Genomic DNA, 26,548 nt, shown 5'->3' on the forward strand with positions numbered 1-26,548 from the left:
AAGTTAAATATGGGAGTAGAAGCTCCAGAGATGGTTTTCTGAAGGGATTCAAACAAGTATTTAAAGATTAGTTAACCCCATTACTACATGGTTTATGTCTACTTTTGGGGAGAATCTATTGACCTTTTTTCACAGCTTATAACACCAAACAACACTGAAACAAATATTTTTTCTTTCAGTTTTCTGGTAGGTGATTAAGGAGTTAATCAGCAAGCCCTCTGGCAATTCATTTGTCACTTAACATTCTGCTATAATACTTGAGGTGTCAGTTACGCTAATGGCATTAATGATCTGAAGCCAGATGTTGCAGATATTTCATCCACTCTTTTCTCAGATTCTGAAAGACGATGATGACTCAAGAAACATCTGGGTGGCATGTCCTAGCCATGATCTGAAAACTTCTCATCTGGAATGACAAAAGTTGAAGATTACTTTCAGATTTCTGTAAAGATTTTCCTCAGTAATAATGAGCAGTGATTTCCAGTTACCAGATTCTAATCGCTAGATCTACTTTCCAGATGACTAGAAAGGTTTTCTGGTTTTGAGCAGGACATCCATATTAAAATGACACATAGTCTGATCTCTTCCCCATGGAATAAGATCATCTTTTTGTAGAGTACTACATCAGGACAGATGGGCTTGTAGGTCACTCTGCACTTTACTCTCTCTGGCTCTTCAGTGACCAGCCTGTGTGTTTCACACCCCGCTGCATAGCAGCTTCACTGCCTGTACACCCAGCTCTGACATTCACATGTCTCCCTTCTAAGGAATAATTCTGCAGCTAAGGCATAAAATCAGAGCCTCCAATTTACAATATATAGTAAATAAAATGAATGGGGGTGATTCACTGCATCTCATAAATTAAAGATTTTCCATGGATGCATTTAATAAGGTCTGAGGCAGGAAGTACACATTTTCCTAGAAACTCTAGTTTTTTTTAAAAAGTACAGATTCCGTAAAATAGATACAAGGAACTATGGAGAACAATGTGAATGAAAAATATTAAAAATCTCAGAAAAATGCAGGTATGGAACTAAGATGTATTTGAGAAGGAATAAACAGTGGAATTCAATCTGCGGAAAATTAATCAGTGATACATAGAATAATGCAGTTGTCTTATCAGCATACAGAGGAAAAGGTAAAGATAAAAATGATACCTGTCATGATTATGTCTCAAAGTGTTAATCTAGCTGTCCTGTTTATATTTGCTTTCCTTTGTTCCTTCTCTTATAGTCTATGCTGAAAACCTAACAGATGTTCAAAACAATTACTGAGCTAAGTGTAAGGTGAGAGAGGAAAGGCATAATAGCACTCCTGAGATCAACACCTGTGGAAAGATTGGGAAGGAAGCAGGAATGGGTAGAGGGCACAGGCAAAATGGGTAATAGAGAGATAGCCTTTATAAGTGGTAAACCTATGACCTTTGCCTTTTAACATCATGCTGCGACCATTTAGTGCTCTTTACGAAACTGGACTTTCAATGATGAAAATTTTTAGTAAATTTAATTATTATGTTAAAATTTTTCTCCTTTTTGCTATTAAGAACCTACATAGCATTTATAGTCAGAGCTAATTTTTATGTACTAATTCTCCTTAGAAGCAACCCATAATTCTAGGGGGCAAAAAAGGACATACTTTTTTAAATGCTTATGGATATAAACATTATCCCACTAATGACAACATTCCAAATGTGACTTTAGTCAATCTGGAGAATTTATTTATGTCATTTGGTGTAGACTGAGTCCCAGAAGACCATTATATTGCACACACTTCAAGACACCTTGCTGGAGAAGGACAGGCATTTCACCATTCAACTGGTATCAACTGATGAGGCAGAAATATCTCCAGTGAAAGGTAAAAGAAGTTCACATTGTTTGGAAATTGAAAAGTAGGTTCTCAGAAAAAATGTAACCAAATAATAAACAGTACTAAAACAGGTAACATTAGGTTTTATAATTACTAAAATACTTGTTAAAACATAAAGATGTCATTTTCTACCCATGTATTACAGCTAAAGATTTTTAAAAGTAAAATTATAATACCCAGTGTTAATAAGGTCATATGTCAAGGATTTCATACAACTTAACTGTGAGTTTTTTAAAATAAAAGTGTTTCTTTTAGCAATGTTTATGAAATAAAATATGGAAGTTTCCTAAATGATCCATTTAATAGGAGACTGGTTAAATATAATAGAATACTATGCAACTATTCGAAAGAATATGGCATAAAAGGCCTTAATTACATTAAAAATTAAGAACACTTAAATACATGGATATTGCTATGTTAATAAGACAGGCTTCATAACATTATGTTAAATGTATTCCCATTTTTCTCATGTGCATATCATAAATATGTTTGGAATTATTTACTTGAAACGTTAGTGATTTTTGACTACATATATTTTCTACATATATTTACACTGATCACATATTACTTTTGTAATAAAATATTTTAAACCAGCATATTATTACATTTATTCCAGCCTATCTATACCTATTTTCATCAGAAAGTAATTGTGCAGATATTTTGACATTTCTGAAACAGACACCTTATTTCTTACTTGTTTACGGTTCATGTTAAAGTTTGTTTCTTTTCTTGGATGTGGAGAAAAGGGATTAATGGTTCCAAATGGTTGCATTGTGGTGCAAACAGTAATAGCCATAAAGAATGACCCAGCAACTTTGATATGAGAGCTTAGTTACATGTCCTTTCTCTCCAGACTCCTTCCTCTGCTAGGGGCTGTGGCTAAAAAGCAGAATTTCATGATCAAGGAAATTCTCAAAACTGTAGAGTATCACTGTATGTGCTTAGGGTAGCTAAGTTACCAGGGTAAATCATTTATTAATATAAGCAAATTCATCGTTTATTTCTAACTGTGACATATTCTCACATTGCAAACCACTCTTGGTTTTATTAATCCATTGCCAAAGAGAGTGAGACTGCAGTAATCCAGTCCTTTGTTTCATGAAACGCTGAGTGCTTCTAGAAACAATTTTCTTCAAGTTACTGCTAAATTATAGTATGAATTAATTAGTATGGCTTTCATTTCTATTTTAATAGGACTATTTGATACTTTTTTATAAGTGCTTATAAGCAAATAAGAGTCAGAAAAATAAAAATAAAAAGGAACCTAAAGAATTCTTGCTTTTGCCCCATAGCCAATAGACACAGCCAGAGAGCCAACAGCAGTGACCTGCAAAATGATTACTGTAGAAGTGAATTAATGCAAATAGTAGAGGACTACTTGCTTGTCCAGAGAAGGAAAACTCTGACTCCAAAAAACCTCCGCTGCCTTGCGGCATACCTCTTCAGGGGAAAGGCTAAGGGAGTAAACCCCGACAGAAAATCCGGAGCCGGAGTCCCTAAGGCGGTTTGACGTTGTAGTCAACACCGGCAACTCCTGCGGCGCACCTGAAGCCAAGCTGTATTGACTCCGTCTTTCCCTTGGACCCTTCAGCTGCGAAGAGAGGGGGGGTCTGCTGCATGGGCAACAGCAGACCCTCCATATCACCCTGCCCAGGCTCTGTAGCTTCAGCTTCACTGGAGAGGACACTCCAGCGTCATCGCAAGATGTCGATTCAACACGAGAGGAGACAGATACCATGTCACTCCCGAGTCGAACTGCACAGCCATTCTCGGCAGTGCAGATAGACTCTTAAGAAGCTACACCATCGTCTCTCGAGACGGACGGCTGCCGACGACGACTTGCTTGTCATAGAATGATAGCGGAATTATTGCCCACTTTGATTGAAAAGTGATATTGGACAAGTTATTTACTAAGTCTCTTCAATGCATCAATGTGCTTAAATGTCTTCATTGGTAAAATGAACATATTAGTACCTAACTTACATGATTACTATAAGGATTAACTCATAAGATTAGTATATGTAAAGCACTTAGAACATTGCAGGTATGGACTAAGTGAATACATGTGTTTGCTACATAAACTGTGTATATATCATCAATTTAGGTAGAGCATCAATAATCATTCGAGGAGAGAAGGGAGCTTCAGGAGAAGTTGAGATAGCACAGTCATCTAGGCACGTCCTCATTGGGGAACCCTCAGCAAAATATAATGGTACTGCTATCATCAGGTAAGGCTGTCATAATTTTTCTTTTCCTAAGTAGGGATTTTAAACTTTAAAGTTGTGTGTAAAGAATCAGCATTTTTATGCCTTAAATACATCGTTCTAAGTGCATATTTTCTTCAAGCATTGCTTTTTATATGTTGATAACACCCTGTGGAGAGTAGAGCGCATTTTTGGTACAGCTTGAAGACATATTCTGACCTACGTTGAAGTCAAATTTTGAGGAGATTTCTGGCTGTTTCTTGGGTAATTTGCACAGCCCGTACTGCAGAAAGCATGTTGCATTGACATCAGATCTATGCTTTTGGCCCTGTCTGTCACTAGCCATGTATTATGCTTCATCTCTGTAAGCTTGTGTGTCCTAGCTACAAAGTCATTCCTTAGAAATCATCTGAATCAAGCACTGTATGATTCTAAGTGTTCTAAAATCAGGGCCATTATAGAACTATGAGGGTCATAGGCGACTTTGTTCATTACAGTTCTTTTCATAAGGAGTGGGGTAGCAACTAACAGTAAAGAACTGAATTTGAATTAAAACTTTACCTTTCTGGTAGTTTTCCCATTAGCATTTGCATGTGCAAATGTTTCCTGTTATTTACCTTGTGTATTAAGAGAAAATCTATAAACAACTTTTTTTTATTCCTTAAACCTTCTACTTTTAATGTTCAGCTTTTGCTAGTATTCCCGTCAAACAGATTTACACGAGTTCAGTACCCTGAGTATTAGTTGCTATCTTGGAACTATAAGAGTTTTCTTTGGTTTATAGTTGATAGAGAAGTTTATATAAATGCGTAATGTTTCTGAAATACATGAAAACCATTTATTGTTGAAATACACTGAAAATATCTTTAAAAGTTCCTTCACTAAAAATGTATTGAATATATATATATATATATATATATATGTGTGTGTGTGTGTGTGTGTGTGTGTGTGTGTGTGTGTGTGTGTGTGTGTTGTTGTAGCCTCGTTCGTGGCCTGGCGATTTGGGAGGAGGTCACAGTTTACTGGAGGATAGTCCCCCCATCTGTGGGGGAGTTTGCTGAAACATCAGGAAAACTGACAATGGGAGAGGGACAGTCTGCGGCCATTGTGGTGATCCAGGTATTAATATTACTGGTTTCTGTTATGAGCTTTGCTCTGTGTGCATGTGGGGGGGGGGGGGGGTTAGTGGGTGGATGGGTTGGTGGGAGATGGTTAACATCATAAATTTGTTGTTGTTTGTGTGACAGATATCTTTCTCTTTAAATGTTGTACATTGTGCTGCTAAGGCCCCTTCTGTCCTTCTGTAGGCTTTGAATGATGACATTCCGGAGGAGAAGCGTTTCTATGAGTTTCAGCTCACCGGTGTCAGCGAGGGGGCAGTGCTGAGTGAAGCCCGCAGCACTGCCAATATCACCGTGGTGGCCAGTGACCTCCCCTATGGCCGATTCGCCTTTTCACAGGAGCAACTTCGAGTGTCGGAAGAAATACAAATGGTAGAGTGCGAAATGCTTAAAATCTGAAATGTCATTTTTGTTTTTTATATTGTAGTGATCTTTAAAATGCGTTTCCTTGTTCTTATTCCAAAGTTTTTACAAACTGATTAATTTGCTCCTAATGTGGTTTGACCATATCGTTTATATACTTTCAGAAATTTATAATTTCACCATAATACTGGTAAATAGAACTAGAGACAATACAAATTAAGTATTATCTGATAGATGAATCATCCAAGTCCAATAGCAAACCTCTTCTCGCCTTAGGTGAACATCACAGTCATCCGTTCGGGTGGGTCCTTCCGCCCCGTGAGACTCTGGTACGAGACGGTGAGCGGGAGCGCTGAGGCGGGCTTGGATTTCATCCCAGCTCGAGGGGCACTCCTCTTTGAAGCACAAGAGACGGCAAAAAGCGTGCAAATTGAAATCCTCGATGATGACCTTCCTGAAGGCCCTGAGGAATTTTCTCTAGTAATTACAAAAGTGGAACTCCTCGGGAGGTAAAGTAAAAAAGGAAAGCAGGAAAAGAAAACAGAACAGAGAGACAGAAACATTAAGTGCTAGGTTATGTAGGGATACAGAACTGTGCAATAGTTCTTCCCCTACTCTCATAGATTTCTGTGACATTGCAACAGTGTGTGGTAGGAAATTATGACAAAGACTGTTCACTAAGCATTGTCCCAAAATATAATTCTTTTCCCCCTGAAACTTGAAAGCATGTGTTTTCTCTTGTCTGTAGTCACTCTGGGCAGCCAGAAAATTGAACATGATGTGGGCGAGAGTAATTTGGTGAGGACATAGAGTAACTGTTCTCTAGGTCAAAGGTCAGTTAGCCCTGGGGATTTTGGTCCCCCCACCCCCCATTTCTATCTCTATACCTGTGAATGGACTGGAGTGAGAGATTTCTTTTTGGAAACAAGGAAGGTGTATTGTCTTCTCCCTGGGTGGATGAGGTAGTTGCTTGCCCAGTACCAGTTTTATAGGCGTTAAAAAATAATTTTGAGTCAGGGCGGGTTATTAATGTGCACCATGTTTCCATTGAAGATCAAGAATGAACCCTATGAAAGGACTTTTATTCTCTGATTTAGTGGGAGTAACCCAATTACCCAGGCTGGGAGACACCTTTAGCAGGCTGAGGTTCCCAGAGGTGGGGCCGCCCAAGGGGCACCTGCCTCCACACTGACGGCTTTCACCACATCTTCCACTAGAGTCATGTCTGCATTTATTTAACTTCTAAGGGAAATTTTCTTGTGCATGGAAACATTTTTGCATTTTATATAAATGCTATGCTTTGAAACCTTTTAAAAACTAAAATATTTCACTAAGTGACTTAGGTGGAGTATATTCAACCTGGAAAAAAATAGTGTGGGATTGCATATACTTCAGATCTTAAATTTCCCAGAGATGATTCTGTGTCTGATGATGGGAATGAATTTGTACTGATATTAAATGTGTTAAAATTTGACATGATCACTCATTATTTAAATAGGTAAAATTTGGTAAAAGCTCATTAAATGTGAGATCCGATCAGTGTTATTGACTAAAAAGGACTTGAGGCATTTGCCCTCTCTGTACTACCCTTTAAGCAATTTCTACATTAAGTTTACTTCTGGAGACACAACTTTTACCTTCCAGATAAATTTCTTCCTTTGATCTGAAAAGTTATAAATTCATTTTTCCCAATATCAGGAAAATGCACTGTTTATCTACAACCCATCACAGACTACTGATAACAGTTACTCTTATCGTTTAATATTTAATTCCCTTTTTCTAATTTTGCTTTATGTATAAACTTATTAATCAGCTTTCAACCTTTTGAAACAAGGTGGGATAAAAATACCAGGTAAATAGAATTTGGAAATTGAAGGAGGGCTAAAATGACTTATTGCCATTTTTTAACTTCAGGGACTAAAGTGATATAAAACTCCAGAAGTCAGAACTTTTCTTTAATAGGAATATATATCAATCTAAAAAAAATTCCTTTGCATAAATGTCATTAGACAAATAAACTACCACCTCTATTAGAGAACAGAGACATTGACTGTAATTGTTTTCTGAAGATATTAAAATATTTTCTTGAATCTTGAAGGTATAGCTTGAAATTCCTTTTGTGGCATAACACTCATTATTTCTTTGAAGTAACTCTCTCACCTAACACTGTAAATTTCTAGTACAGCGGGTCTCCATCTCTGCATACTCTGCATTTTAATGTGTGTTACGGTTTTGGTTCATTACTGTAGTGTGTTCAGCAGTGCATTCCTAGCCCCAGAGTTTCATTTTACAACTTCTTCCTAATTCCCTTATAGTTGTATTATCTCCCCGTTGCCTAAGTTTAATAACTTTATATTAGTTTGGGTTTCATGCAGGCAGTGATAATTATGGGCAGCACAGAAATCTGTTTCAAACTACATTTCAGGGGGTTAAAAAAAAGGAGTATTTTAGTGTTGGGAAATTTAAAAAGTATTAAAATTCATAATAGGACTAAGTTATAGGAGCTAAGAGGACCATTCAATTCATGCTAGCAAATTATGTACTCATTTTATTTTTTATGACTGCAAGAGGGTATGATTTTGCCATCCACGAAAATGGACTTCAAGTAGATCAGCCTCCTGAAATAGGAAACATCTCCACTGTCCAAATCATAATAATGAAAAATGATAATGCAGAGGGCATCATTGAATTTGACCCAAGGTATACTGCCTTTGAAGGTAGGTTCAGTAACCTTATTTATAAATTTACTGCCATTTCCTGAATTACAGGATACCTGAGCTCGATATTATTACTGTGAATTCTCATATGTACATCTTCTCTGTCTGGGGTGTGTGTGTATACACACTTGTACTTATATACCTTTATATGTATATGCATGTGTATATACACACATGTACATATATAACTTTATATGAATTTGTGTATGCCTTAATTTATTTATACATTTATTTAAAAATGTATTTTGAGTTACTTTGGCAATCTTGAACCTTACTACTATGTGTGCCAAAGCTGGATGGTTAGGAACAAGGCAATTTAGGGAAATTATGTTTAACCTGAGGATTACTGAAATATTCATATTTTAAGGATTTTTGTGAATATATTTTTGACTTATGCAATATTTAATTGTCTTTGTGATTAGAAATCAGTGAATATCCACTTTCTAATAAAACACCTTTTATTTATTTGTATGTGGTACGTGGAGGGGAAATGCCTATGCTGACGATTACATAGGCTATTTAAATTCTTAATTATACTGTTCCCTGTAGCTTTCAACTTCTGACAAATCTTATTTCTCCTAAAAACAATTCATGAAATGTTCAACAATCATTTTTTAAAGTGATAAACGAATATGGACAAATTGAGTACTTAACACTGCACTGTACCATTATATTTAATTGCCATGCTTAATTTGACGGAATCTTGTAAAAGTGAGTTGCTGTGTCTGGTGCACTAGTTAATGGGAAATGCCTATTGCAGTGGAGGAGGACGCCGGGATGATCATGATTCCAGTGGTGAGGCTGCATGGAACCCATGGCAGTGTGACGGCTGATTTCATCTCTCAGAGCTCCTCTGCGGTTGCTGCTGGCATCAATTTTGTGCTGCATGGTGATTCGGTCACGTTTCATCATGGGCAGAGCTTAAGTTTTATAAATGTCTCCATCATTGATGACAATGAAAGGTAACTATTTAGTGATAGAAATACAGTAGTCCCTCCCCCCACCCTTATCCACAAGGGATATATTCTAAGACCCCTAGTGGATGCCTGAAACCACAGATAGTACTGAGCCCTATATATACTATGTTTTTTCCTATATATACCATGGTAAAGTTTAATTTATAATTTAGGCACAGCAAGAGGTTAACAACAATAACTAGTGATAAAATAGAATAATTATAACAATATACTAAAATAAAATATCTTAATTGTATTCTACTTACCCTTCTTACAATGTGAGATGACACAGTGCCTTTGTGAAGAGATGAAGTGAGGAGAATAACACAGGCATGTGTGTGACGTAGTGTTAAGCTACTATGTGGGTTACTTGAATAAAACACTGTGATACTGAGACAGTCCATCTGACAACCTAGATGACTACTAAGTGACTAGAAGTGGGTAGCTTATACATACACTGGACAAATGGGTGATTCATGTTGCATTTGGGAGGGACCGGGTTGGTCAGTGGGAGATTGTCATGCTACTTAGAATGGTGTGAAATTTAAAACTTATAAATTGCTATTTCTGGAATTTTTCATTTAATATTTTCAGACCTCACTTGGCTGGAGGTAACTGAAACCTTGAAAAGTGAAACTGCAAAGGATGGAAAATTACTGTAGTACGGGAATACAGAAAACATGAATATTGTGTTCCAGTCCTTACCTAGGTTTTGCACTTGTAACAGAATTTTAGATTATATATGTGGTCACTGAGAAGTGATAAATTGTGGGGGTGAGGGACAGGGGCTGTGCACTGGGGCAGGGAAAGGGATGGGGAAACCATTATGATTGTAAATACAGGAGTAATATTTTTTTTTACCTTAGACTTGAAAGTCTAATCAGATTTAGAAACATTCTGAAATTCACATCCTTAATTCATTAAGCAATTAAAAAGAGAAAAAAGTCTTGACCAGCCCAGGTTATATAATATTGCAGTTGATCATTTATGCCTTTAGCTGAGCACCTTTTTCTTCCTACTTTGTGTGTGACTACTGTGCCTTGAATATGTATGACCAATTAGGAAAACGAGTAGTTATTTGGATTTTAGAGTTATTTAAAAGTATTTAGACTCAGAATTTCACTCCTTCTTGCTATGCAGTGCCTTTGCGGAGCCCATTGAAATTCTGCTTGTTGGAGCTACTGGAGGAGCGGTCCTTGGGCGCCACCTAGTGAGCAGAATCATGATCACCAAGAGTGACTCTCCGTTTGGCGTCGTAAGATTTCTTAATCAAAGCAGAATATCTCTTCCTAATCCCAATTCCACAATGACTTTATTCTTGGTGCTGGAGCGCACTGGAGGACTTTTAGGAGAGATTCAGGTACAGTTATTATTCCCATGGTTTTAAAAATAATTTTTGGTAGTTCAGTTTGGCATTGGATTTTTCTTATGCCTCAAATATATTCATTTATTTATTCACTATCAATGATATTTATTCATTACTTAGTAGTTGTAAAGTAGCTTCCAAGTCCTGTGAAGCATATAGTTTTCCTCAGCATACAGCTATCCTTAGAATTCTTGAGAGCATATTAAAATTTTTATGATGGATTCTGGTACAATGCATGAATTCAAGTATTTGTTGAGTGCTTTACCTGTTGTGGGCACTGAGAACACACTGGTGAACAAGACAGACATTCTCTCTGTTCTCATGAAGTTTTTAGAGCAATACACAAATAAATAGAAGGAAGATGATCGGGTAACACTAAGTGCTTTGCAGGAGTGTGAAATCAAAGAGACGACCACTAATAACCTGCTGGCTACTGTAAATTGGATGGTGAGGATGTGATGTTCAAACAGAAAGCTGGATGGTGAGAAACAGGTGGTCATGTCTTTGTTCATTGTTAGAATGATAAGTGTTTGGGGAGAGGAAAGGCCAACGCAGATCTACCAGCCCAGCATGTTTGAGGTCTGGAGAGGTTCATGTTGTGAGTGGCTTGGAGGTGCTCGGATCACAGCATAGGATAGATCATGGGTTTAGAAGGTGTTTGATCAAGAGAACCTCCTGACACAGGTTAAAGATTGTATTCTAAGTGCAAATAGGATGCCATTAGGAAGTTTTAAGCAAGGAACTAATGTTGATGTCACTGGGTTGTCATTTTAAACAGCTCACTTAGGACAGTTGTGAGGAAAATGGACTCTCAAGAAGCCAGATGAGAAGCCGGATGGGCAGTTAGAAGGCATTTGCCCACTATTGTCCAGGGCAAAGCCGTCAGCTCAGACAAGGGTGGAGGTGGAGATGGCGAGAAGTGAGTAGACATGGAGTATGATTTGGAAGAAGAACTTGTTGGGCTAGTGGTAGTGGAGGCTGAGGAATAGAAAAGAATCAAGGGTAAGTGGTTAATAAGTGGTTATACCATAGTGCTGTTCACTGAAGTGCTGCAGCTTGGGAGAGAATCAAGCATTCCATTTTGGCCATGTTCATTTGAGATAGCTGCGAGATATCCCATAGAGGGGTCAGGTAGTCAGGGGGATGTGCAAGTACAGGCTTTGTGGGAGGGGTTAGGGCTGCAGACAGGGAAGGTGTTGGCGCAAACGCAGACATTTAAACCTATGAGGCCTAAGGAGCATAGAAAGATGGGAAGGATACAGACCTGAGTCCCAGGCTCCCAGCATTTAGGGATCTGAGGAAGGACAGCCAGCAAAGAAGATTGAGAAGTACAGAAAGAGGAGAGCCAGGAAGGCATGTATCACGTGAGTATCTGTAAGTCAAGAGATGCAAGACACAATGTTTTAAGAAAAAGAAGGTCATTGATTGTGTACACTGCTGATGAAACGTCAAAGCAAAGAGAAATGCCCAGTTTCCTTCGTAGATATTGAAAAGCATACAATTTTAAATTATAGCAACTTGTAAAAATGCATTTGTTATAATATGAAAATTTTGTTCCTTATAACAGGTAATGAAAAATGTCTGTTCATTTTATACTAGGAGTTTATTTAAATATATTTAGAAGAGTTTGCACACACAGCAGACTTTTCATGTGGTTTTATTATTTAAATAGGTTTTGATTGACACAACCTGTGCACACAGCAAGACAATGTTGTGCTTATATATTTAATTTTTTAATATTTCTTTTTGTTTTCCTGTGATAGTGAAAAATGACCAGGTATTCATATTTCTCTTTTCCTGTTAGACATTGTTATTCATGAAAAATGTACATAAATATCATTGTTTAAAATTTTGAGTTAATAACAGGGATTTTCTAGAGATATTCTAGAAAAATTTTCATGTATATGTGCATTTTTTAAATACTCCATATCCTGCAAAGTAATTCTTGGCATAAAACTGATCTCATTTATTAAAAACAAAACAAAACAAAACATCCTGCAGGTGAACTGGGAGGTAGTAGGACCCAATTCGCAGGATGCCTTACCACCACAGAACAGAGACATTGCAGACCCAGTGAGCGGTTCCTTCTATTTTGGAGAGGGAGAAGGTGGAACGAGAACCATAATTCTGACAGTCTATCCTCATGAAGAAATTGAAGTTGAAGAGACTTTTGTTATTAAACTTAAACTTGTGAAAGGAGAAGCTAAATTACACTCCAGAGCTAAAGATGTTACGTTAACAGTAAGTTTGACTTTATTTTCCCAAAAAATTTTTGATGAAGTTATGAGAAAATGCATTTGCATTTTTGAAACTCTACAGGCTCATGATCAATTGGAAGTTATAAAACCAAATGAAGTTAAATAATTCCTATGATAGTTCTCTTAGTTTCTTACATAGCCTGATTATTGGCATTATTTCTAAGAAGGCTTTAATGTAGTGATAAATACTTATTTTAAAGTCTTCAAGACAATGGGGTGTTTTGGGAGCTACTTGCCAGTTTTAGGAAGCAGGTATTTGTGATATATTCTAGACAGTGGATATCTTTGCCATCAAAATACATAAAAATTATTAACTAGTTAAGAGTCAGATTGTGTGAAGGAAGAATGGTACTTGTTCAATTAGCACAATGATATGTTAGATTAGATTTGAATTTAGCATATTTGATATGAACTACCTAGTCCATCAGGGCAGAAAGTGCTTGGACCAAGGCTACTGAAAACAATTCAGAGATATAGACATCTTTTAAGTTTGGAAAATACTCTTTTCTTGGGTCCGTATCAGTTATATTTTACCAGAGAAATCGAGAGAGAGGGATGGAAAGTGGGGGAAAGGGAGAGAGAGAGAGAGAGAAATTTGATTGATTGATTGATTGATTTACTTTGTGGGAACCAACAAGCTCAGCAAGCTCTGGGTTTTCTTATATTGAAATTTTGAGGGGATGAAGAGGTTGACAGTCTTGGCAGATGACTATTTCGTACTCCCATAAAGGATTCCAAAACAGAGTATGGCAGAATCTGAACAAGCTATCTCTTTTCCCAGATCAATTTGGTGAAAAAGAAATAGCAAACAGGCAGTCTAGCAGGCAGACAATCCAGGAAAGAGTTGAAGTTGCAGTCTTTTCTTTGAATTTTGTGAGGTCAGCCAGCAGGCTGGAAACTCACACAGGATTTCTAAGTTGAGGCAGAATGTCTTCTCTTGAAACTTTAGTATTTGCTCTTAAGGCCTTCGACTGATTGGTTGAGGTTCACTCACATTGTTGAGGATAACCTCCTTTACTTAAAGTCAACTCATGGTAAATATTAATCACATTTACAAAATACCTTCGCAGGAACATCTGGACTAGTGTTTGACCAAACGATTTGGTGCAAATCTGTACATTGACACATAAATCTAAGCATCACGGGGCTTTTTGCCACTCTCCACATTGTATTATAACTGGTAGAAAGAAGTTAGCCAAAATTAACTGGTTATATAAAACAAATGAAGGCAGATAAACCTAAACTGAGGCATCAAAGTACTATCCTTCTGAGATTCTACAAATTGTAGTTTTCCAGACACTTATTTGCATTGTCTTTGGGGAATAAGAATGTACTTGTTTTAGGTAACAATCAGTGTTGCAAAGAACATTTGAAAAAATCATATAGCTAGGTACATTATATTTAAGTATTATTTCTCTGTTTCTTCCATTTCTTCAGCTATCTGTGTATTGATAAGTTAGATGATGTATTTTTACTCATAGTTGTTAAATATGTCATTCACTCTGCTGTTTCTGTTTTAGATACAAAAGTTTGGTGATCCCAATGGAGTGGTCCAATTTGCTCCTGAGTCTTTATCTGTGAAGACCTACTCGGAGCCATCAGCTCTGGAAGGGCCTCTGATCATTACTTTCTTTGTCAAAAGAGTAAAGGGTGTTTTTGGAGAGATTAAGGTATAATTTTTCATTTGACTTTTAAGTAGTGTAACAAGTTGCTTAACAAATGTGGTTGAGAAGGACAAAGAAACTGTGTTGTTCTGGTTAAAGGTTTTCCCAAACCCAAGTGACATGAGTTTTCAGAAAAGCTGAGTAGGTTCCTTTAAGAACCGTTGGGCTGCCCAGCCAGCATCAACCTCCAGCAGTCTCTACATTCTGTTACACTTAGATGAAAGAGACCTTCCTCACACTTAATCATGAAGAGTATGACTACATGATTTTGTATTTTCTTGTTTGCTGTAACATGAAGCTTTTTCTACTTAACTCTCTGAATGATTTTTGTAAATACTTAATATATTCTCCAGGGCCTTATTTCTCAATATAATTGTTTTCACCTAGCAACTGATTTTTAAGAGGTTACACTTGTGTATTTATTGATACATTTGAGGATGCCCTTGTAAATCATCAAGATACTTGTCTAATAGATCTAGGTTACTTGTTTTCTCAGAAAACATTTTGTGAAATTTCTCTATGAGGTTACTTCTTTTCCTGTAACTGGCACTTGCTCAATTGAATCTTTATTGTCTGGAGGCTGAAAATACTTGAGAAATAACTCTTAATTCTAAGAAATGTAATAGGTATTTTCTTGTGGTTAAAAAACAAAAATTCTGATATGAAGCATTAGATTACTCACTTTTTACCCTCAGATATAGTCTATGGTTCACTATTGAATATTTGTGATACCGGCATTTTAAAGTTAACTTGCTCTTTATTGTCTCTTCAAATTGTTATAATTTTAGAAGAAGGTAAAAGGAGATTTTGTAATCTTGTCCTGCAAGTTGCATATGACAGCCTGAAAGAGTTAATATACTTTCATGATACAGACATCACTCCTCTGTACTTTCTAAACTAACAAACTGCTTGGAGATTTTGACTTTGATATATAATGCTGCACAATTAATATTTCCTTTTGTATATTAGAAAGGAAAACATAATTTAAAGGATTTTGATTCAATTTACTGAGTTACATAACTTTGCTAGCTTTTTTTTCCCTTTTATTTTAGGTTTACTGGGAAATAAGCAGTCAGTTTGATATTACTGGAGACTTTCTTTCCACAAAAGGATTTTTCACCATTGCTGATGGAGAGAGTGAAGTGAGCTTTGATATTCACTTGCTACCAGATGATGTACCTGAGATAGAAGAAGTGTATGTGATCCAGCTTGTTTCTGTAGAGGGAGGAGCAGAACTGGATCTGGAAAAATGCATCACACAGTTCTCTGTTTCTGCAAGTGATGACCCACATGGAGTGTTTGCTCTGTATGCACATCGCCAGTCAGTGCTTATTGAGCAGAACCTTAGGAGATTCATCCAAATTAATGTGACCAGGCTGGCTGGAACTTTTGGAGATGTGGCTGTTGGATATCGAATATCATCTGATCACAAGGAGCAGCCAGTTGTTACAGAGAATGCTGAGAGGCAGCTGGTGATTAATCATGGTGCCAGATACCAAGTGGATACGGTGCCAGTAAAGAGTCAGGTTTGTAGTATTTCTTTAGAGTCCTGATCATTCCAATCAAACCTCTTCAGTGAGATCCCAGACTTACCTCATGATCAGTTTAAATCATATTCATATATTTAAATGTAACCATGAAAAATGCATAGTAATTACAGTATTCCCTCACTTATCGCGAGTATTACATTCTAGACCCCCCCCCACGATAGGTGAAAATCCACGAAGCAGGAACATTACATTTATTTTAGTATTTATATATATTTTAAGGCTTTATAAACCCTTCCCACACACTTATAAACTGTTCCCAGTCCCTTATTAACCTTTCCCACTTCCTTACTAACTTTTTCCACACTTTTATAAACACTACTTATGTTCTTAAACATGTTCTACACTCTTAAACCTACGTAACTTTAACAACATACGTATATAGTACCGCAAAATCCTGCGAAATAGCAAAAAATCTGCGATAAATTATTAAATATAATATTTTTAAAAATCCTGTGATACAATGAGGCCATGATAAGTGAACTGCGATATAGAGAGAAACTACTGTATTGCATAAGACATAGAAGTGAAGTATTTGCAGATTATAGGTGAATAAATATATTTCAATTTGGAGGGAAAATATTTTGTCTAGATAGTGTCAGGCATTTATTTAGTACTTAGAATATTCTAGAAATTATTTCAGTGCTATGCATATACACCCTGATGTACACATATGCACACACATGTGCACATACACACAGGAAACTTGTTGAACAAGAGAAATTTAGCCTTTCTTGTGGACTGACATAGCTCCCTGGAGTTTGGAGGGGCTACATCAGAACAGAGACTGGTACCTGCTTCTCTGCTTGCAAATCTGGAGCGGAGGAAATCAGCTCTGATTTTCTGTGATGGTAATAAAGAGAGAAGGCAGTAGACTGCTCTGGCAAACATTTGGGGTGAGTGTGACAAGAATGTGTGGATTTCCTATGAGTCAAGTAGATACCTCAGCAGCCTTTCTCAGTCTGAACCATAGAAAATGATTTGAGTGACTTTAATCCTCACTTGAGGATATGTTTATTGATTTTAAAGAGAGAGGTATGGAGGTAAGGAGGGAGAGAGGGGGAGAGAGAGAGAAACATCGGTTTGTTGCTTCTTGTAGGCTCCCTGACTGGGGATCGAACCTCAACCTAGTAATGTGCCCTGACCAGGGATTGAACCCACAACCTTTTGGTGTATGGTAAGATGCTCTGACCAACTGAGCCTCCCAGCCAGGGCAGAGTGACTCTTGGTCTTAACCCTTCTGAGGATGGTACATAACTAGTATCATTCGATATACATAGGAGAGAAGTTAATTTATTTCATACATGAGATGCATTATGGCACTAGGGATTAATTACCTCCTGCTTGAGAAAGGCTGCCCCAAGGGTAACCCAATTAGAATAGTCTTGAGAAAAATCTGCAGCATGGATTGTGAAGCTTAGAGAAAATCTCAAAAAGCTTATCATTTCTGGAAGAATGGTGAGGAGTGGAATTCTGAAATCTTTGAGGAAAACCCACATCAGTTCCATGAAAGGCTCAGAATTTGGGTGCCTGTCTTCATGGGAGGATAGAAGTCAGCCAGCGTTAGGCAAGAAAGGACTACAGCAGTGAGGCAATGTTTTGTCATTCTCTCTCAAAGCAGCCCTCTTCTGTCCCAAACCTTGGAAGTGCCAGAGATTGGTGGAAAGGTCAAGGGGGACAGAAGGGGTACTGAAACATCATGTCGTGACCTCTTTCCCACTGTAGATCCTGAACCATGAATCAAAAACAAGCAAATGAACAACAATAACAAAAACTGGAATAAACAGGAGCTTTAACCGTATGCATGGTGGAAGTTTTGATTGACGTAGGTCTGGCCTTTACCTTCCTGAAAGTAACAGAAAACCTCTGAGATTTACCCACAGCGTTGTCAACAAATAGTGGAAAGAAACCCCACAAAGCAGTATTAGGAGAAAAATGAAGCAGTTTCTTACTTATATTTCACTGAGTGTAGCCCACTCAGTAATTGATTATATTAGTTTCATATAAACTATGATCCATAGGAAATAGGCTGCTATTCAGAATAAGCAACAAGTGTGTTATACTAATTTGTACCTACAACGTAACCTTTTCCTTACCCTCACTCGAGGACATGCTTATTGATTTTAGAGAAAGGGGAGGGAAGGAGAAAAAGAGAAACATCAACGTGAGAGAGAAACATCTATTCGTTGCCTCCTGTACACGCCCCAGCTGGGGAGCTCACCGTCAGCCTAGGTATGTGCCCTGACTGGAAATCAAACTGATGGCTTTCGGTTTATGGGACGACACTCCAATCAACTAAGCCATACCAGCCAGGGCCTGTGTAGCCTTTTGATCTATTGTGTACCCAAATTTTTACTTTTTTTGTTTAATAAAGCAGAAAAAGGGAGGCTTTTTAATGAAACATCAGTTGCGTAATTATTCCTATGCCCCTGTAGTTCTTTGGGAAATAGACCCAATGCTGTGGGTCAGTTGTATCAATTTCTAGCCTCTGTTTCGTATATCCAAAAATTCTCAAGACAGGTATAGAATGCAAAGCTGGGAAAATAAGTGGTGGATTAATTTAATTAGAATGTCATTTTATAAAGTCTTGTTTACAAATGACCAGAGTTTTTTTTTTTTTAATACAGTGTGCTTAAATTACATAATGTAATTATATAATTACACAATCACTTGAAACATTTTTGCATACATATCTATGTAACATCACCTTCTAAACACATTCAAGTTATAACCTGCTAATGAACACAAGGGAACATTTCCTTCAGCTTTTCTAGGAATTGTTTTGTTTTATATATCTTGTATTTACAGTAAGATTTCACTGGACACTAAGAGATGGCACAGTGAAGATTAGGTCATTCCGTTATTCTACTAAGCAATGTGGAAAGTACAAAATTATTCTCAGACTATGTACAGGAAAACCAAAATATGTGTTATATATTACATGAAGCAAAACCATTGATCTAACTCTGACATTGTCTGTTGTGAGTCCTACATGGAACATTTTGAAAGATGGTAGTTCTCTTTGCATTTCATTTTAAAAACTTAGTGACATTATTTATAAAGACACTTAGCTTTCCTAATACCTATTTGAATCATCTGAATTCTTCAACAGCTTTTTTGAACCTGGTTTAATTATTTTTTAATTTCTATTTTCAATAGAGAGTAACAAAATTGACTACCTATGCATACATGAAAGCTTTCTTTTATGTCCTTATGTTAATGTTATTTGTTAACATGTTTAAAATTGCATAGGTTTCTTCGTTCTCTCATATTCCAGGATTGTGGTGTAAGACTGGATGTAGATTGTATTAGGTGGTGGTGTGTGGATTAGTGTTCGAGGGTAAGTGTTTTGGACAAGGATGACATGTACTTAAACCAAGGTTAGGGTTTTTAGTGGTCCCCCTCTTCCTGCACATCCTGGATATAATGTATTGCTTTTCGAGGTTGGAAAGGTATTAATGAGGAATTACACACAGTTCTACCTTTGCCACCCGCCCGGTAAAAGTTAGGACTTTGGACAGGTCAGCCACAGAGAAGGACAGGGGTCTTTGAACAGAATCACTTTCCACTAAGCTCTGAAAACTAGAGGACTCTTGGTGCCGGGACACATCGGGACCTAGAAGTGTAGCCTGTTGCCTCCCCTGGTTAACAGCAAACTTCTTCTGTGAGGTACATACTGATGATCAGAATCATTAGCCCACTAAAGAAACAAGTGTAAGTTTAGAAGTATTTAAGCTAGAATGCAAGAAAAATTTTGCATGTGTGGTTGAGTCATTTATTCCACCATTTTCTGAGCACTCACTCTGTGCCAGCCATTGTGATAAGCACAGCAGGTACAAAGGTGACAGAGACACAGTCCCCGTCATCATGTTGATCCTTGTCTAGTGCAGAAGGCCCATTAACCACCAGTTACAAAGATGTGGATAAGCAGGTTTTGAAATGTGCACAGGATATTATGGGGCTGTGAATTCTTTCTATTTGTGCTGAAATGCGATCAAGAATCATGGGAAATATGTAGAATAATATTGGTGCTCCAGTCCTAGGTCAGGAAATAGAAGAGCATACTGCAGAACCTGACCACTCCTAAAATCCTTCGCATTCCTCTTCAGATTAATTTACCTGCTTTTCTTATGTAGGAAAACCAGCTTTTTCTCAAGTTTGCTGTTACTACTGTTCAACCTGACTCTTCAGTTACTGTGCCCTGGGGATTTGCTACGTCACACAAGTCTGTGTGTGCTGGCTGGGCTCATGAACAGAGGAGCCGGGTGGGGAGGCCCACAGGACTGGGAGCCTGGCCCTTTATTCTTTAGGAAATAGGGATAAAAATCCTTAGCTGTGCAGCCAGTGAACTGCACGGGGAAGAAGGGGCACCCAGTTAGCGGAGCGGTGGGAGACATGTGATGGAAGTCAGGACACTGTGATTTATTTCTGTTTCCTTAGCACTTGACCTATGATTCATGTTCAGTCAATGTTCATTTTGACAAAAATGAAGATTGATTAAATGAGTGCAGCATCTGTTATCCTCATGTTGCACAGCATTTGAGACCACTATGTCATAATATTTTACACATTTGGGGGTGTGATATATGTTTAAGGGCATTAATTATCTTTAAACAAAGAACAACTCCACAGAAATGGTTGTTTTTACATTCAGTAAAGATGTACACAATTTTTAGTTATCTTTCAGTTTATGGGGTAGTTTGGGGGCTTATCCATTATCAACACTATTTCTATGGGAAAATGTATATTTAAAAAAAACTTAGAAACCACAAATTTAAAAATCCAGGAGTTCCCTATTGGGCGGGTTTCTAAAGCTTTGAAAATTTATGATTTAATACACAGTGTTAGCAATTATTTGTCAAATATTCAAATAATAAATATACCTAGATTATCCATTTTGAGTAAATATCAGAGTGCTTAGTTACTATCAATGAAGAAGAAAGAATTGAGTTTTGCTGGTTTTAGGGGCTGACACTGTTCAGCTGTGAGCTCTTTCCATTCCTGTAGCATGTGATTCTATCACTAATACTACCTCTCGTGAGCCTCATCATTCCTGACGCCTTTTGAGAACACATGGAGAATTTGCAAATTTGTGTTTTTTATAATGTGTTACTATCACTCTTCACCCCACTGTCTTCATAACAGTAAATTGTTTTATAACATTGGGGAAAGGGCATAGATTGATTAAACTGATACAAATGTATCCTGAGACAGTGTGCTAATGACTTATGCCAAATGTTAGTAGTTTTCTCTGAAAATTATTATTTTTTTACTACCAAAAATGTCATGGATACTTTTTGTTTGTAGGTCTTTCTATCACTGGGCTCTTATTTTACTTTGCAACTGGTGACTGTGAAGCTTGTTGGCGGACGTTTCTATGGCATGCCAAAGATTCTCCAGGAAGCAAAATCTGCTGCCCTTCCTGTCCCTGAGAAAGCTGCCAATTCTCAGGTAATTGATCCTGGTGTGATACTATCTGGGAAAAAACTCAAGGGCAACTTTTATAGGAAGGATCAAGATTCAGAAAGAATTTCTTAAGACTTACTATTTCCTTAAATCTAGGTAATCTTCCCATCTGGCGGTAGGGTGGGTGACCAAGGTAAAGGGTTAAGAATTACAGATTGCCAGTTATTAAAACAATCATGGAGATGTAAAGTACAGCATGGGGAATATAGTCAATAACACTGTAATAACCATGTGTGGTGTCAGGTGAGTACTAGACTTACCGAGGTGATGACTTCATAAAGTATATTAATGTCTAATCATTATGTTGTACACCTGAAACAAATATAATATTGTATGTCAACTGTAACTGAAAAAATTTAAAGAAATTAAAAACAAAATTAAAATTTAAGTAATACTATGAATATCAAAGTAGACGTTATGAATGTATTATGTGAAAATAATTTGTCAATTTTTGACATTAGATAGAATAATGTATTTTTGGAAATTAGAAAGTTTGTCTCTTGTAAAATTTAAATGTAAGGTATAGAATTTTTAAAATAAGTCACCTAGAGTCAGAATTTCCAGGTTTTATTTTCCTGATATTGAATATTGAGGTATTTTATGCTAAATAATTAAAATTAGAATGAAACATCAGTTAATATTTCATACTTTTTCATTTACTAACCTTCTGAGTTTTTGCCTTTAATTTTCAAGGCTCTTTTTCCTGTGCAAGTTTGTGCTGATATAGGTATAGTAGTGAGAGCCTGTGTCAGAGTTGTACCTGAGCATTTGGATCTTCCACCTGAGCTCATTGTAGAAACGATCCTTTCCTCATCACTGCATGAATTCCATGAGAACAAAAGACAGCTTGAGGGGTTTACTTCCTGTATAGGCTGATTCAGTCAGTGTAGGAACAAGACAGGGCTGTCGTCTCAGGCTGTGGTAATGTACGTATTTTTGAAATCATTATGAGGAATCATTGCATCCTCCTCATGACTGGGAGCTTCTTTGGCTTGACTGAGACAGGCCTGGCCCAGGATGCAGACATGCAATCTATACAGGTGAAGGGCAGGAGTGTGGGCAGGTCTGGCCAGCAGCTCATGCAACAGGGTCTCTGGTCATTCAGTTCCTCCCTTGAGAACTGCTTGGTCTGTTAAAAAGGAATCCACCCACATTAAAAGTAACTGAGAGGAATAGTTTCCTTTCTGTACCTCCTCTGTTCAAGAGGGAACAAGGGTATAGAATTTAATAATGCTGTGAAGTTTTGTGGTCTTCTTTTTGCTACAAGTTATTAAACAAACAAACAAAAGATCCCTCTCAACCTGCGTCATTCATTTCACATAGAAACTATTTCCTCCTTCTTGTCCATGCGCATTGTCACACATTGTGTCACCTCACAGGGCAAGATCACCGCTATTCAGGGTGTACTCCCACCCTCAGTGCATCCTGTGGACTCCTTACCAGTGTTTGTATGGTGTGTGTGTCTCTATGTGTGACACTTTGTGACTAGGACACATTTAAACAACCTCTAGCCATGTAGCAAGAGTGATCTCAGACGTACCGAAGCTTTTGGCAATCTAATCTGGTGCCAAAATGGAGTTTTCTTGTTTGTTTTTCTTATTTTTTTTCTTTATCTCCAGAAGCTATTCTGTGGCACCCTCTTACACTTTTCTGCTACTCACCATTTCAATTTAAAATGGGGAGAACGAGACTTAATTTAGAACTGTTAAACGTATAGTATCCCAAATTTGTAGATACTGGGACCAAAAGAGTTGCACTGATTCGTCCAAATGAGGCCAGGCCTCTGGTTTTATTCTTACTCATTGACCAGCACTTAATTCATCTATAACTCAGCCATACAGCCTGGGTACCTGGGAAGATATTACTTGGTGTGGATGAAAAGGATGATTATTTTTAAAAAAAGAACTTTGAAGCTTTCTTATTCTCAAAAAAACAAAAAACAAAAAAACAAATTGAATCAAAAAGCTGAAAACAACCTTAATAGAAAATCTATTTCATGGTGCTCATTTTTATAAACAAAGAATTTATTATGTCTTAGGAAGAAGTCAAATTTCAGTTCTAGACAAACAGGGTTCCACAGAGACCCATGAACAAGTCATGCCACAATGCCATTTTTAACCTTTTGCTTTCATTTAACTATAATCACATTTGTCTTTTTAGATATTGTTAATCCAAAGGATTATATCTCGATTTAAAAAGTCATAAACTATAATCAGAATTATAAAATAGAATCAATTCTCAAGTCTCAGATGTCATTTCTTAACCCTTTGAGTGCCAATATTGCTGTGAGCAATGCTGACAAATTTTCCCCAAAATGCTAGCATCGCTCCCAGCAACTCTTTTCGATGGCTATTAATGTAAATAACAATGGAATAATTTGTATTTTATGTTTTTTTCTCTTTCTTGTGCCTCAGGGGATATATTGATATAACTTTTTCTCATGTTGATCCAAATTTTGAATTGCACACGGCACTCAAAGGGTTAAACATTACTCTTCAGTTGAATATATTTTAAGACAGGAAAATAGATTGTGTAAAACAAGAGTAAGTTGACTTTTAATCCACTCTTTAGCAAACCAGAACCTTTAGAGTGAAATAAAACGTTCTCAGCATGTTTTTCCTCAGGTTGGATTTGAATCTCCCGCTTTCTCACTCACGGACATCACTGCTGGAACAAGCCAAGTGGTGATTTCGAGGAAAGGCACGTATGGCTCCCTCGTGGTTGCCTGGGCGGCTGGATACGCTCCGGGGTTAGAAATCCCTGAGTTCATTGTTGTTGGCAACATGACCCCGAAACTGGGTAAGCTGTGGCTTTTCTAAGATCTGCTCTGTAAAACGTGGAGGTTGTAATTGGCCGCTGATTTTCTTGTGTTATCCTTACTCTAGAAAAGTGAACTGTTTATTTTGTAATATAGTGTTCCCATTTTTAAGTGATCAGAATTGCAAAGGCTGCTTAGTGAGGATGAAAGTTTATTCAATTCAAATTATAATTTTCATACCTCACCTGGAAATAGTGATCACTGAGTAGGCTGTTTATACATTAGGAGTTTGTTCAAAGTAGTTTTAAACAACTTAATTTTGACCATACAGTAATTAAAAAAAAGGCACATATTTGTGTCCACTTACATGTTCACCTGACTATTTGACAGTAGAGCAACTGTTATTTAATCTGCTTTATTTTTTAATTATACCATTAGCTTTATGAGGGTTTGTGAGATGCAAATGTTAGAAGGCTTGACCTCTACCAGCTGGAGTAGGCAGGGATTGAAGGTGAGGTTTATGTGGTCTAGGGAACTTGCTATAAATTTATTTCCCTCTCTCCCCACTTTTTAAGTGCTTTAGTTTTTTGTAGACATCACAGAATTTTTAGGTATTTATTTGACTTTATTGGGGTGACATTGGTTAACAAAATTATACAGGTTTTAAGGGAAATATATTTTACTACACATTTAAGACTTGAATCCCTATTTAACAACTCAAAAATGATACCCTACTTCCCTTTTCATGTTTCCTTTCAGGGAGCCTTTCATTTTCCCATGGAGAACAAAGTAAAGGTGTCTTGTTGTGGACCTTCCCCAGCCCTGGCCAGCCAGAGGCCTTCGTCATCCACCTCTCAGGAGTGCAGAGCAGTGCCCCTGGAGGGGCCAAACTTCGGTAAGATGGCCCTGAGGAATAATCTGGAATTTATCAGTTGAAACAGAAATGTAAAACCGTACAAGGATCACTCTCCCTGAGGCAGATGCAAAAACAGTGTTGGTGCAGAGCGACATGTGGCCTGCATGCCTAAGATGCCATGGAGGGAGGCCGCCTTTCATAGTCACCACCACTGTGTGCCTTGAAGAGAGTTCATCATAACCTCTAATTCAAGGTTGGCCTGGGTAACATGTCCAATAATGGCAAAGCCACCTGTTTTTAAAGGAGCTATCATTTGAGAAGTAACTGGAAAATACCTCCTTTCCCCAAGGGATTCAGAGTAAGAAGAAGCCATCATTCTAGGGTAATAATATAACTTGGACCAATGGCTCTTTTGAATTTAATTTAACTCAGAATATTTGCTGATAAATATGTTTAAGCCAGAACAATGAACTTGTCTCATACCTGGGATGTGCTTGCTCAGAATAGCAGAGGGCAGACCTTAGAGCCAGACTCATGGATTTAGTCCTGACTTTACCACTTACTTGCTGTATGCCATGAGGAAAGTTACTTGATCTTTCTGTTCTTTAGTCTACTTGTTTGGAAAATGGGGAGAACGTGTGGGCAAAATCAGCATGTCTTCAAGTATGTTTATATACATGTTTATGTGTGGGAAATACTGGTTGGCAGAATCAAATATGGCTCTAGGTTATACCTATGGCATTTTCAAATTGTTTGGCCACAGACTGTGTTGCAGGGTAACAAATTCAAATGCTTTTAACAACAGCAATAATAGCTAACTTTCATAGTGATTACCCTAGGCCAGGCATTGCTTTAAGAATGATACATATTTACTCTAACTCTTATTCTTCACAGCAGCCATATTACATAGATAATATTATTAGTCCCATTTTATAGATAAAGAAAGTGAGTCACAGATAGATTATGTAACGTACCTAGTATCACACAAGGAATAATTGTCGGGGCCACAATATGTCTGGCCACTGTCATAGCTCTTAACCATTGTGCTATGTGTTGAGTTATCAGAGCTTCACAATAGAGAGTGATGGACTCTAGGGTGTCCTCTCTGAAGAGATTCAAATTTACATTAAAAAAAAAAACAAAAAAACTGTTAGCCAAAGAAAATACATCTGTGGTCTGGACTGGGCTGATAGGCTACCTATTAATTCCCAACAAAATTCTATAGGATAAAGCTAAGGATTAATAACTCCTCCAATCATAGATGTTTCTTCCAATTCATATACAAAATTTTAGTAACATTTGTGTGAGACACAAGTTCCATCACGAGCCAGTTGGAAGAAATAAGGATTTTGCATCTAGTAGGGCCAACTATTTCTATTTGATAGATAAGAAACTTGACTGGCATC

At 37.3% G+C, this 26,548-nt stretch overlaps 1 protein-coding gene across 1 annotated transcript in view; it reads left to right on the top strand.

Moving 5' to 3' along the window:
• The window catches only part of ADGRV1 (adhesion G protein-coupled receptor V1), a gene marked incomplete at its 5' end in the record, with an annotated part of 466,202 nt that overhangs the window by 130,802 nt on the left and 308,852 nt on the right, over window positions 1-26,548 (top strand). Inside the window, 14 exons of the mRNA XM_090278998.1 lie at window positions 1,737-1,854; window positions 3,971-4,094; window positions 5,051-5,189; window positions 5,378-5,563; window positions 5,831-6,063; window positions 8,123-8,271; window positions 9,032-9,233; window positions 10,368-10,587; window positions 12,595-12,834; window positions 14,372-14,521; window positions 15,568-16,041; window positions 21,370-21,513; window positions 24,153-24,327; window positions 25,046-25,181. Coding sequence (XP_090135124.1) covers window positions 1,737-1,854; window positions 3,971-4,094; window positions 5,051-5,189; window positions 5,378-5,563; window positions 5,831-6,063; window positions 8,123-8,271; window positions 9,032-9,233; window positions 10,368-10,587; window positions 12,595-12,834; window positions 14,372-14,521; window positions 15,568-16,041; window positions 21,370-21,513; window positions 24,153-24,327; window positions 25,046-25,181 — 2,690 coding nt within the window. The remainder of the gene's footprint in view (window positions 1-1,736; window positions 1,855-3,970; window positions 4,095-5,050; window positions 5,190-5,377; window positions 5,564-5,830; window positions 6,064-8,122; window positions 8,272-9,031; window positions 9,234-10,367; window positions 10,588-12,594; window positions 12,835-14,371; window positions 14,522-15,567; window positions 16,042-21,369; window positions 21,514-24,152; window positions 24,328-25,045; window positions 25,182-26,548) is intronic.

The sequence above is a fragment of the Furipterus horrens genome, unplaced genomic scaffold (assembly GCF_987537825.1).
Source record: "Furipterus horrens unplaced genomic scaffold, mFurHor1.1.pri manual_scaffold_5, whole genome shotgun sequence".
Classification (NCBI taxonomy): Eukaryota; Metazoa; Chordata; class Mammalia; order Chiroptera; family Furipteridae; genus Furipterus; species Furipterus horrens.